General features: G+C 47.9%; 1 protein-coding gene across 1 annotated transcript in view; it reads right to left on the bottom strand.

The window, feature by feature from the left end:
- Nucleotides 1-2,750: 2,750 nt before the first annotated feature.
- The window catches only part of PASD1 (PAS domain containing repressor 1), a 188,124-nt gene continuing 176,632 nt past the window's right edge, over nt 2,751-14,242 (bottom strand). Inside the window, exons 9-13 of the mRNA XM_067723970.1 lie at nt 7,795-7,977; nt 7,245-7,442; nt 6,632-6,894; nt 5,090-5,351; nt 2,751-3,349 (exon numbers count right to left, since the gene is read on the bottom strand). Coding sequence (XP_067580071.1) covers nt 3,224-3,349; nt 5,090-5,351; nt 6,632-6,894; nt 7,245-7,442; nt 7,795-7,977 — 1,032 coding nt within the window. The 3' untranslated portion in view covers nt 2,751-3,223. The remainder of the gene's footprint in view (nt 3,350-5,089; nt 5,352-6,631; nt 6,895-7,244; nt 7,443-7,794; nt 7,978-14,242) is intronic.

Consider the following 14,242-nt stretch of genomic DNA (forward strand, 5'->3'; position numbering starts at 1 on the left):
CACCGTGTGCGTGTGGCCCGTGGGACCAGGAGGGAGCGTGATGGACAGAAAACGTTTGTCCTGAGTAGCTCCGGGTGTAGCGTCCACTTGTGGTTTGGGCTGCAGAGTCCCCAGAACCTCCTGGAGCAGTTTAGCACAGACCATGGGGACAGCCACAGCTATTCCGGATGGAACTGTGGCCTTGGAAGCTTGTCCCATGACCAGTCTTCTTGACACAAGTCATGCCCAGACTTCTCTCCTGCCCTGGGCAAGGCTGGGACAGAACCCACCCCTCACTCAGTTCATGATCTGGAGTGCGTGCAAGTGTCACCAGTTTCTCATTTCTTTGTTGCTAAAGCCACCCCTGACCCTCTTGAGGACACTGGCATCTCTTGGCCTGGTCAGCCCTGCTTCTCCCAGAGCCTGAGGGCTGACAACTTTCTTCCGGGCTACAATCATCAGGAGACACTCTAGGGCTGTGCCTGGGAAGATACGCGAAAAGAAAGTACAGACTGATCCCAGTTAAAGGCACTGGTCTGCCCAGGCAGCCAAGTCTAAGGTCTCGGCCAGGAGTACCAAGAATGCCTCGGAGCAGGGGCTGGGCCCGGAACTGACTGAGAGAACACACTCACCACGCTTTGACTTCAGTCGTATCCAAACTCACGATGGGACTTGCCAGCACATGAGCACTGGTTCTGGGCTTTTAGCCCCTGTGCCCTCAACTTTCCCCATTCTGAGATGGGGCAGCCTCGTAGTTACTCCTGTGGGGATCCTTGGAAAACCGCAGAACTGGGCAGCTGGCCCCTCTGACCCTCTGGCAACCTGGCTTGGGGGCTGAGCCGGGAGTTAAGCTGGTGATTGAGGGAGAGCCTTGTCTGAAATCCAGAGGGTGGTGAAGCCTGGAATTCAAACAGTAACCCCAACTGAATGCATCCCGCCTAGTCAGCTTTTATAGTGCCTCTCCTGAAGGCTCTACAAAGCCATTGATCATCATCTCCTCCAGGAGCTACGTAGGAAAGGCACTGTCTCCACCTCTCTCCTTTTTTTCTGATGGAGAAACAAAGGCCAGAGAGCTTCAGCGACTTGTCCACGGTAGAAAGTGGCATCAGCTGTGTGTCTCGGGACTGCACTACTCTAGGGCCTGCCTGACCGCCTCTCCTTTCCATGTAAAGGGAAAAAACAGAGCAGGACCAAATCCTTCTGTTAGAAACACCAGATCTGGCTAGGGAGACTACTGACGCTGCAGAGTCAGCCTGTGAGCTGCCCCCGAGCTGTCCCCAAGGTTGGAATGCTACCAGCTGAGTAGCTGCAAGGAGCCTGCCTGCCCGAATGCCCCGCCCCACCACCCCACGGTCTAGAGGTAGTTCTTGACCCCGAGCCTGGGCCACTCTGCATGCCAGCAAAGCAGTGCCTCTTGCTGCCTTGTGATCTCTCATCACTCTCTTTAACAAGCGTGGCGTGGCCATGTACATATGTGGTCCTTCCTGTAGTGTCGGGCAGGAGGGGGTATGGTGGTCCCATGGCCTCCCGAGACAAGGAGGCGACAGAGTCCCTGCCAACATCCCAGAACACCAGCCACTTCCACCTCTACCCATCCAAAGTCAAAGAGGGTACCAAGAATGACCCTAACCTTTGCTTCCATCTCTGTGGGGCAGCCCAAGAGAACTGGTTCTTGGAAATGCTCTGCACGTGCTGACACAATGGGAGATGTACCTGAACGTACCAAGGAGGCACTCTGACAAGTGACTGGGCCTGCAGCTGCTTCTTCCCAATGGCTGCGAAGCTTAGGCTGCCACAACAAAATACTACAGCCGGGGGGTGGGGGTGGCTTCAGCAGCAGATTTTTATTTCTCACAGTTCTAGAGGCTGTCAAGGTGACCAAGATCAAGGTGATAGCAAGGTAGGTTTTATTCTGAGACCTCTTCTATTGGCTCGTAGGTAGCCACCATCTTGCTGTGAGCTGATGTGACTGCCTCTTTGTGCATACAAGGTGAGAGAGGGAGCAAGCTCTCTGTGTCTCTTCTTCTAAGAGCACTAATTCCACTATAAGGGCACCACCCCCACGACCTCATCTAAAGCTAATCACCTCCCAAAGGCCCCACCTCCAAATACCGTCCTATTGGCGGTAGAGCTTTAACATGTGAATTGAGGGGGACCCATTCAGTCCACAGCACCCTGGTAGAGATCAGGCTACCTGGGGGGTGTCAAGCTTCTCCTGTGGGTATGTGGCCTCACTGTCCCCTTTATTGTAACTTGCCACTGGGGACTGGGGCTTCCTTTGCCTTCTTCCTGCAATGGTTCATTACTTTAAGACTTGACATTCAAGGCACATGATGACTTCAGGCTAGGTTATCCAAGCCCCCCCCCCCCACCCCTGCTTCCCCGCCTCTGTGCAGACAGCTGGGAAGATGCTCTCCTTGGTGCTTGACGGAGAGCAAATCACTCTTCCTCCAGGAAGTACTCCTGCCAGAAAGAAGAGAAGGAACCTGCACGCAAAGCAAATGGGCACTGTGCCCTCGAGCAACCAGGCTCACCTCTCACGGGCTGTATTAGGCATTGGCACAGTCAACACAGAGTGGGTAGCCCCAGGCCAACTGTGTTGGGCCTCAGCTACCCAGAAGACTTGGGCACACAGCCACTCAGGAAGGCAGGTACCATTTCTAGGTTCCAAAAGTCAGTTATAAGTTCACAGAGAGTTGTAGTAAAACACAATTTTTATTAAGCAGCAAAGCCGTGAGTACTTTAGCATAAAACTTTTGACCTGGTTTCAGCTTTTTCCACAGTTGGATTGCTGTTCTCCATGCATTTCCCCAGCTTGACTGTGGAGGAAGTGCCGACCTTGATCGTCAAGGCCAAGGCCTCGGAATTTTCACAGCCTGATACGGAACAGCTCCAACTAGATTGCAAACCATGCTGGAAAATACTTCTTGTCATCAAAAGGCTCTTCTACCCTGAGCAGACTCCGCAGCCTGCCTGCCCATGGTAGAATCGGTGTCTGCGAGGCTGGGCAGCACACGCTAGGGATCACAGGCTGCCTCTGTAGCATGATTTCAAAGAACAGGTTGTGCTCAAGTAACAATTACAAAAAGAACTTGTCAGAAAAGAAAATAAAGGATCCACCCCACCCCCTACCCCTTACTCCAGGGGACTCTGTGCGCCTTGGAGGTCCCCTTGTCATGCAGGCCTCAGCATCTTGTCTCCCCTTCTTCTCTCGAGGCTAGAGAGGAAAGTACATGTGGCGCTGCTACTCGTACGAGTTGGACGGCGCTGCAGACATGAAGTAGCAGATCTGGCCTGGCCCGTGTTCCGTGTCGTCTTGGATAATCTGTAGACCTGAAGAGGCCTGGACTTCTGTCTCAGGGGTTGGTACCTGCCGGGAAAAAGGGGGACAAAGTGGAGTCCTTTGCTAGAGTGCCTGGGCCCATTTTGCAGCGGTGGGAGAATCCCTTTAGTCCGAGTCAGCAAGCCAGTGAGAAGCAGGTCTTTGGAACACAAGCCTGCAAGGTGCCGGCAGAAGTTGGAGCTAAGGAAATGGGATCACCCCTGTTTCTCTCTCCCAATGGCATCTTGCCTTAAAGACCAGCAGAAGCAGTCCTGGGCTCTCCCAAACTTGTCTGAATGCCTAAGGCTACTGGGCCCCGTGTCTGGCCCTCCCGGTCCAGTTCCCTACCAGCCATGGCCAGCCGAGGCCTTAGAAGGTCTCTCCCTGCCCCTACCTTTGGCCCTCACCATTCTGCTCAGGCTAGGTGACTTCCACACTGAGCCTGACTGGCAGCTACCAGGCTCACTTGAGCAATGAGACAGGGAGAGGTAACAACCCACTCTGGGCTGTGGACAGGGCAGGCGGGACAGACACACAGATGGTGTTCCAAGGAGTGGGCTGTGCGAATCTTTTCTGCTGGAGAAAGAGGGACCCCTTGGGCTGGGTTTTGAAGGTGATATAAGATTTCAACAAGTGGAATTCAAGAGGGTGGAGGAGAAGGTAGAGGAGACAGAAAGAGCAGGGCTGCGCTAGGGGCAGAAAGCCAAAGGTGTCTGGGGACCCGGGGAGAGGGAGGGTCCAGAGCTTGGAGAAGACGAACCCGAGCAGGGTGTGGGGAGCCCCTGAAGTCTCGTGGACAGGGGGCCTCCAACACAGTCCTACCTTTGGCTGGTCCACTGCATTCTCCCATCTGTGCAACCTTGCGGGGTCCTCCCTTCCCCACTTCCCTGGGACATCTGCTCAGCCTGCTCTGCCTCTCAGGGCCCGTCCAGAGGGTAAGGGCCTTGAGAGCAGGCATGAGGAAGGCTCTCACCAGAGCCTGGCTTGCTAACTGAACCACAGGACCCACTGACCATCTGATGTCTTCGTGTGGGCAGTCCCTCTAATGGACCAACTTTCTGGAGGGCTGGTGGCCCAGCTGGTCAAGAGGTCTATGTGAAGTTAATCATAGCCATTTAAAATATCCAATCCCCTTCATTCTGCCTTAGTTTACTGTTTTTTTTCCTTGTTGTTAGGTTTTTTTAAGAGGTTAAGTTCTATTAAGATCTCTAAAGCCAGAATCCCGACAAACACCCTTTGTAAATGCTGTTAGTCAGATGGAGAGTCTGTGGTCCCCAAGGGGCCTGCTGGGAGTGTCCCCGGGAAGTAAAACCTGCTATGTGACTGCCATCTGGACCAGCTCCCGCCACTGCCCTAGCAACACAGCCAAGACAGATGGTCCCCAAGGTGGGGTCTGCCCTGCCAAATACGGGGCGCCCCATGGATGGATACCTTGCACATCCACTCAGGATTTTGTAGCACAACGAAAGATCCGGAAGTTCAGAAAGGGGTCTGGGCTGGGGCATTGAGCTCAGCCTATGGCAGGACTCATTTTGCCCAGGAAACATATTTGTGAGAGGTTTCCAAATCAGATTGCCTTTAATATCGCCGAGGACAGCTCACTTTTCCATGGAAGCCTAGAGAATCTTTTTGCTCAGCCGTGACTGCCACCCCATGTGGGTACCCACCCTCAGATTTCTTTGAGCTTTGAAGTGTGGATTTCACACACGGAACATATGGGGAAGGGTCCAGCCTCGGTGCAGAACTTCCTGACCTGGGCCGGGGGGCAGAGGAGAAGGGGGTGTATACCTGAACCCAAGTAACTTGGTCCTGCAGGGAGGCCTGCTCACTGGAAGGCCAAGTTTCAACTTGGAAGTAAAGGTGATGCTGTGGGTCTTCTGGCTGTTGACAAAGTTGGTTGGAATCCTCTGGGATCTGCAGCATGACTAAGTTTGAGTCAGAACTTATCTGACACTGAGGGATGACGGTAGAAGAAATCATCTCAGAGCTTGGGTTATGTGCCAGGAGCAATGGACTCAGGCAGGGCCCCTGCTGGTCCTCAAGAAGAAAACTGTAAGAGAAGAAACATGTTACAGTGACACGGGTCTAGGAACGATGGCCCAGGAGACACTGTCTTGCTCATCACTAGGTGCTCAAGGAACATGCTTCGAGTGGCTGAATCAGGATTCATTTGCTTGGACTCTCACTTTGGCCCGAATAAGTCTCAATTTGCCAAAGTAAAGCGAATGTAAATATTAAGAAAAATCAGTCATTTATATCAAGTGGTTTTATTTCTATTACTTGGACAGTCCTGGTTCTTCCACGATGGTAACTTCTGTGGCCTTGTGTCGCTTCACCTACCCCGAATTCAGGAACGTGCCCTTCGTCACTGAAGGAGCTCATGGCCGAGAGGAGCTTGCAAGGCCTGTTTTCCTTCTCTAAGTCTGGGGCTCCCTCTATCACCCTAAACCTGGAGGTCGTGTGATAAACAGAGATTTTTGAGCATCATCCAAAACTCTGAATCTGTACTGTTAACAACCTCTTCAGGTTGATTCGGATGATCAGGCCAGTGGGAAACATGGCACTAACGCACCCCACGTGTCAGGGACACTGATCCTAAAGGAACGCAGAAGAAAATCCAGAGGGCTCTGGAAGACCTGCTCAGAGAACTGGCATTCATTCAAAACTAGTTATTGGGTGCCAAGAATGTGCTACACAACCCTTCACTGTTGAGCAGAACCTTCTTTCTCTGGCATTTGGAGCCAAAAATTTTATCCCTGAGCAGAAAATGTGTTCGTGTGCTCAGACTGCCTCCCAGGACTTGGTCCTTCTGTGTTCTTGGCTCTTTAGGCATCCAATGGCAATCTAGCAACTCTTTCACACTTGCTTCCCCCATAGAGATCGTCAGTGCCCTGGAGACCCCTTCACCTGGTCTACTGTGACCACCGGATCCCAGGGAAGTGGAAGAAGGAAGCTAGGAGCCAGGAGTCATTCACCTGGGGACACTCAAGACTTTACTATAGACACCCTGTGCTGTGAGGCTGGGCTTGGGTGCGTGAAGTCAAGTGATTTCAAGAGTGGCATGCTCATTCCCTAGCTTGGAGACGTCCTGATCTAGTCCTTTTATTTTCATGGAGATGCCTCTGTTCCATCAAGGCGTGCTCGGCTATGCGCCACGCCTGTGGAGGCGGGGTTCAGTGGCCGCAGAGCAGGATGAGGGGGAGCACACTGCTTGGGATGAGGGGACTTTGGGTGCCCGTGGGCAAGTCGCCCATGGTTTCAGGTATGGTGTCCAGCCACGAGGGGAGAGCAGTGACCTCAGCCCTTATTACCACTCCATGCACTTCTTACCTATGACTCCTGCCTTCCTGGCCCCCAGGGTTTTCACCATGATAGCTGCTGGAGGGCTGTTGCTCAGCTTCTAATTGGACAGGAACCGTGATGTGCTGCATCGACGTAAACATATGGGTGTTATCGAGGGGCAAGGAGACGTTAGGTTGGCTTGGCACGAGTATTTGCAGCACACGGTTTTCCACAGTAACATTATGCTGCTGTGACTGCTCCTGCAGCCCCGCCTGCTGTGGGAGGTATTGCACCAGCTCCTGAGCGGGCTGCTGTGTCAAAAGAAAAGAGATAACAGAGCCTCTCAGAAATGGAACACAAACACTCCATTCTCCCAAGGGTGGAAGACAACAGCAATGCCGCCTCTCGGGTGACTGTCTGCTTGTTTGGGCACGAGCTGCAGTCGTGCTCCCGGCTGTGAGAATCTGCGGTGCAGCACATATGTACACGCACATGTGCGTGTGTGTCCAGGTCTGGCTGGCCAGGATATATTTTTATCTCAGGCAAACGAATTGCAGCCAACTGGGTAGCCACTGGCCCCTCAAGGAGAAACAGCTGAGCCCACATTTTCATGAAAATGAAATCCCCTTTCAGCTACACAGATGAAACAGGCTTTCCATACCTGGGAAGAGGCGTCACAGGGCTGCTGAAGCTCCTCAGGGAATCGGAAGGAGTAGGATGAACAGGAACCACAGAAATGCCTGGCCCCCTTGCAGTCTGGGAGGGACCTATGCATCGGCCCAATGCATTGTTTCTTGGGCACTGGCTCCAAAGGCTGGGGCTCAGGACTGCGAATGTGGCGTGAGGTAGATGGCTGAATCTGTAAGGACACAGTACCACAAAGGTCTTATTCAGAGGCCACAGCTTTCCTTAGGGCACAAGACATGCTGGTCATGGAGCAAGACTGCCTACAGGCCAGCCCACAGGAAGCCTTGGCTGTACATGAGCCACATCTGCCACTGCCAGGGCCTGGCTGGGCCCATCCCAGCTCTTGCAGCCAAGAGAAAAGGAGCAAAGCCGTAAGTCCCTGCTGAAGATCATTCCAGATGTCCCATGCTGCCCTGGAGGCAGCAGCTGTTGCTATTAGCAGGCCCTATTGACTAACTCCTTGAAGACTGTCAAGGTCCCTTTCTCCTCTCCCTTCCGCCACTTACATAGAACTGGCCTCTGACCTGCAACTTGGAATCCTGCATTGACTGGAGCTGCTCCTTCAACATTTCCAGCGCGTGGTTCTGGTTCCAGATCTCACCCCGCAGCATCTGCGTCCTCTCCTCCAGCTGCTCCCGGAACCTCTTCATCAGCTCCTCCTCCCGTCTGTTGACGTACCATATGACGGACGGCGGTGGGTGTAGTGACTGTGTGAAGGAATCACTTATGGTTCATACACAGGGCCATTGGGTTCTCCAAATTCTACCATATTGTTTTATTTCCAAGTTTTGAAAGACTGAGAATGAGAAAAGTGACACTCCAACCCTGATTTCATTCACTACTAGAAAGTTTAAAGAAATGGTTAGGGAATCCAGAAATTCTATATCAGAAGTGGATTACGGGGATCATTTAGTCTAATTTTCCCCCTAAACATAAAGCTGTGGAATTGGCCCAGAGACATGAAGTAACCTTCCCAAAGTCCTTAGTGAAAGAGTCAGAGTGAAGCAGGTCAGCTCACAAATGAGACACGGGGAAACACTTATCGATGCCTCTGCTAGCAATGCAGGAAGAAGAAGGATGCTCAACTGGCACTTCCTTTATTCCAGGCACTCGTCTAAGCACTGTACAGAATTCACAGATCCGATTTTCACAGTCCCCGATCAAGTAGGTACTGTCCATACACAACCATAGTACTTGGTGGAATACTTTCTGCTTGGCCCTAGAAATCTAATTTTAACTTGAGTACCAGCCTCAGATCTGGAAATAAACAAATGTAAAGCTTGATAAAATTAGAGAATGTGTTGGGGGACAAACTAATGCTTCGGATTGGCTGGAAAGGAGGGATGAGGCAAATCACACGTGGAAGGGAAGCCAGGAAAAGAGCATTGTGCAAACCATACACATTTAGGTGGCCGGGGAACTTGAATTTTATTCATCAGCCACCTTGCACTGCTGCCAGGAGGAGTGTTCTAAAACACAAATCTGATTGGGGAAGTAACATGCTCACATCAGTGTTGTACAACATGCCTTCTGGCAGCTGTGTGGAAGATGAACTGACAGGAGGAAGTAAGTTTAGAGTCAGAGAGAAGCTAGTTAGGAGGCTGTAGAGGTAATTCAAGGTAGAGATAACAGGGGCCTAAAACAGATCAGAAACAGGAAACAGAAAGGAAGGGTCAGGGGAGTGTCCAAGATGGCAGAGTAGGAAGACACTGAGCTCAACTGTTGATCAGAAGACTTGAAGACCAGCAGAAAAGATCTTCTACAGCTACATATATAAAGAAGTAACCATAAAGAGATGGGTGGCAGGGATGGAGTCACAGGATAGTCAAGACCCATACCCCAAGGGTGGGTGACCCACAGACAGGAGGATAATTACAACTGCAGAGGTTCTCCCCAAGGAGTGAGAGGTCTGAGCCCCACATCAGACTCCCCAGGCTGGGGGTCCTGCCCTGGGAAGATGAGCTCCCAGAAGATTTTGCTTTGAAGGACAGTGGGGCTTACTTTCAGGAGAGCCAGGGGGCATAGGAAATAGGGATTCCACTCTTAAAGGATGCACACAAACTCTCACACACTCTGATACCCAGGGCAGAAGCAGTAATTGGATAGGAGCCTGGGTCAGACCCACTTGCTGATCTTGGAGAATCTCCCAGAGAGGCAGCAGGCAAATGTAGGTCACTCTTGGGACACAGAAACTGGTGGCAGCCATGGGGTTCTGGCACAAGGACACTGGTGCTGGCAAGAGCCATTTTGGAGGCCTCCCTCTAGCTTATTAGCCCCAGGACCCAGCCTAGCCCTGGCCCAACAGTCTATAGGTGCCACTTCTGGGACGCCTCAGGCCAAACCAATAGCCAGATAGGGACTCAGACCCCAACCACCAGCAGGCTTGCTGCCTTAGGACCACCTGAGCTCCCAGCTACCCCAAGACCTGACCCCATCCACCAGAGGGCTCAGAACATGGACCTGTCCACCAGGAGCTGGCACTGGCCTCAAGACCCCCTGGGCCCCAGCCCTGCCCACTGGCAGGCAGACACCAGCTCCAGGACCACCGTAGCCCCATAGATTTCCCTGTCAGGACCTAGTCTAAAGACATCACCAAAAAACTACCAGAACTTATAAATGAATTCGGTAAAGTTGAGGGTACGAAATTAATATACAGAAATCTGTTGCATTTGTATACATTAACAACAAACTATCAGAAAGAGAAATTAATGAAATAATCCCATTTACAACTGCATCAAAAAGAATAAAATACCTAGGAATAAACCTAAGGAGGTTAAAGACCTATATGCTGAAAACTATAGGATACTGGTGAAAAAAACTGAAGATGCCATGAATAGATGGAAAGCTATACTGTACCCATGGATAGGAAGAATTAATGTTGTTAAAATGACCATATTACCCAAGGCAATGTACAGATTCAATGTAATCTCTATCAAAATACCAATGGCATTTTCACAGAACTAGAATAATTCTAAAATTTGTATGAAAACACGAAAGATGCTGAAGAGCCAAGATAATCTTGAGAAATAAGAACAAAGCTGGAGGTATCATGCTCCCTGACTTCAGACTACACTACAAAGCTACTGTAATCAAAACAGAATAGTACTGGCACAAAAACAGACATATAGATCAATGGAACAGAATACAGAGCTCTGAAATGGACCCACACTCATATGGGCAATTAATCTACAACAAAGTTGGCAGGAATATACAACAGAGAGAAAACATTCTCTTCAATAAATGGTGTTGGGAAAACTGTACAGCAACATGCCAAAGAATATCACAACTTGTATAAAAATAAATTCAAAATGGATTAAAGAGTTAAATGTAAGGCCTGAAACCATAAAACTTCTAGAAGAAAACATAGGCAGTATGCTCTTTGACATCAGTCTTTAGTAATTTTTTTTTTTGGATATGTCTCCCCAGGCAAGGGAAACAAAAGGAAAAGTAAACCAATGGGACTACATCCAACTAAAAAGCCTTTGCAATGCAAAGGAAACTATCAACAAAATGAAAAGGCCACCAACCAAACGGGAGAAAAATATTTGCAAAAGATATATCTGGTAAGGGGTTAATATCCAAAATATACGAAGAACTGATACAATTCAACATCAAAAAATCTACAAACAATAAATGCTGGAGAAGGTGTGGAGAAAAGGGAACCCTCCTGCACTGTTGGTGGGAATGTAAATTGATACAGTCCCTATGGAAGTTCCTTAAAAAACTGAAAATAGAACTAGCATATGACCCAGCAATCCCACTACTGGGCATAATCCCTGAGAAAACCATAATTCAAAAAGAGACATGTACCACAATGTTCATTGCAGCTCTATTTACAAGAGCCAGGACATGGAAGCAACCTAAGTGTCCATCAACAGATGAATGGATAAAGAAGATGTGGCACGTATATACAATGGAATATTACTTAGCCATAAAGAGAAACGAAATTGAGTTATTTGTAGTGAGGTGGATGGACCTAGAGTCTGTCATACAGAGTGAAGTAAGTCAGAAAGAGAAAGACAAATACCGTATGCTAACACATATATATGGAATCTTAAAAAAAAATGGTTCTGAAGAACCTAGGGGCAGGACAGGAATAAAGACGCAGATGTAGAGAATGGAATTGAGGACACGGGGAGGAGGAAGGGTAATCTGGGACGAAGTGAGAGAGTGGCATGTACATATATACACTACCAAATGTTAAACAGATAGCTAGTGGGAAGCAGCCGCATAGCACAGGGAGATTGGCTTGGTGCTTTGTGACCACCTAGAGGGGTGCGATAGGGATGGTGGGAGGGAGACATAAGAGGGAGGAGATATGGGGATATATGTATATGTATAGCTGATTCACTTTGTTATACAGCAGAAACTGACACACCATTATACAGCAATTATACTCCAATAAAGATGTTAAAAAAAAACCAGCAAACAAACAACCCCCAAATGGGCAGAGGATATGAATAGATATTTTTCCAAAGAAAACATACAGATCGCCAACAGGCACATGAAAATATGCTCAGCATCACTAATTTTCAGGGAAATGCAAATCAAAACCACAATGAGCTACCACCTCACACCTGTGAGAATGGCTATCATCAAAAAGACAACAAATAGTCAAAGTGTTGGTGAGGGTGTGGAGAGAAGGGAACCCTCCTGCACTGTTGGTGGGAATGTATACTGGTGCAGCCACTACAGAAAACAGTATGGAGATTCCTCAAAAAATTAAAAATGAAACTACCATAAGATCCAGAAATTCCATTCCTGGGTATTTATCCGAAAGAAAGAAACACAGTAATTAGAAAAGATATAGGTACCTCTATGTTCATTGCAGCATTATTTCCAATAGCCAAGATATGGAAGCAACCTAAGTGCCCATTGATAGATAAATGAATAAAGATGCAGCATATATACAACTGGAATATTACTCAGCCTTAAAAAAGAATGAAATTTTGCCATTTGCAGCAACATGGATGGGCCTACAGTGTATAAAGCTAAGTTAAATAAGTCAGGACAGAGAGACACCAATACATTGATTTCACTAAATGTGGAATCTAAAAAACAAAACAAATGAACAAATAAAGACAAAACTGAAACAGAGTCATAGATACAGAAAACAAACAGTTGGTTGCCAGAGGGGAGGGGAGTGGGGGATTAGAGGAGAAGGTGAGGAGACTAAGAAGTACAAACTTCCACCTGCAAAATACATGAGTCACGGGTATGAAAAGTACAGTGTGGGGAACACAGTCAATAATTATATATTTCTATGGTGACAGATGGTAACTAGACTTATCGTGGTGATCATTTTGAAATGTAGAGAAATATCAAATCACTGTGTTGTGTACCAGGAACTAACATAGTGTTGTAGGTCTATTACACTTCAAAAACAAACAAAGAAACAAACTCGTAGAAAAAGAAAACAGATCTGTGGTTATCACAGGTGGGTAAGGGGGTGGGTGGGGAAACTGGATGAAGGCAGTCAAAAGATACAAACTCCAAGTCAAAGATAAATAAGTTCTAAGATGGAATGTACAACATGATGAATATAATGAACACTGCTGTCTGTTATATATGAAAACTGTTAGGAGAGTAAATCCTAAGGCCTCTTATTACAAGGAAAAAGTTTTTTTCTATTTCCTTAATTGTGTATCTATGTGAGATGATGGATGTTCACTACATTTATTGTGGTAATTATTTCATGATGTATGTAAGTCAACTCATGCTGCACACAAACTTTTACAGTGCTGAATGCCAACTGCATCTCAATAAAACTGGAAGTAAAAAAAAAGAAAATTTAAAAGTCCAAATGCAGGGACACATTTTAGAGAAATTAAGGAAGCGGATAGGACTTCTCAACTGACTGGCTGAGGGAGACAGCAAAGAGGTGAGATTCTTGGAAAAGAGCTGTCAGAGCTGTAAGTAGGACCTAGAAACAACTGTTGCTTGCCTTGATCTGTGCTAGACACTGTGTGTATAACAAGACGAGAGAGTCACAGTGCCAATCCACAATCCCCATATTAATGATGAGAAAAAGGTACACCCACATGGCAATCACTAAAGACAAAAAGAAGATATACTGTGGTCCTTCAACCTATTTATGGTTAGTGGAAACATATAGCTGAGTTATTAAAGAGAGAGAGAAAAAAAAACATTCAAGTTGTTTTTTTCTCATTTGGAGTAAAAAATTATATGTTATTTTTAATCCATTGAAAATTGCCCAATTGTCCTTCTTTCACAATATAGTGCATATCTTCCTCTAAGAAAGCAGGCATTCATTAGACAAAAGAAAATCTCTTAACTCAGGACTGGAAGAGACAAACGTTACAGGTCATCACATCTACCCTCACTTCTCCAGGTAGGAATCTTTTCTCTGCTGTCCCTGGCAGACTAGCTACCAAGCCTTGGCTCAAACCTTTCCATTGAAGGGGAGGCGGTTCACCACCTGGGGGGGGAACCTAACCCATCTAGAAGGACTTCCTTGAAGGGAGCAAGAAAGTTGCCCACCCTGAGCTGCTCGCTCTTTGCCATAGTTTGATCCATTGGAGACATATCTTCCACTTAAGGAGCAGGACGGCCCTGCAGCTATTTGGATGAAGCTGTCCTGTCCGTCCCAGTCTCCCTTCTCCAGTGCTTTCCACTAAAGACAATGTGACATTTTCCAGCCCCTCTCCACCCTGCTCTCAATCTTCTGGGTACACTCCAGTCTGTCAACCCATGGCACCCAGAAACAAGCCTATTACACTATCACGTGCAGAGCCAGGCTACACACACGCATTGCTGGTTATTTTGACTATTTTAAAGTAAAGTTATATTTAAAGTTTAAATATAAATTAATTCGAAGGAGAAGAGAAACCTATCAACAGTGAAAGGGGAACCACAACTTTTTAGCATGATAGAGACATAAAGACAAATGTATTTCTACAGAAATTTTCTTTTAAATAGTTCAAAGAATTTTCATAGCAGTCTAAAAATCCC

This window comes from Pseudorca crassidens, chromosome X (genome assembly GCF_039906515.1).
Source record: "Pseudorca crassidens isolate mPseCra1 chromosome X, mPseCra1.hap1, whole genome shotgun sequence".
Classification (NCBI taxonomy): domain Eukaryota; kingdom Metazoa; phylum Chordata; class Mammalia; order Artiodactyla; family Delphinidae; genus Pseudorca; species Pseudorca crassidens.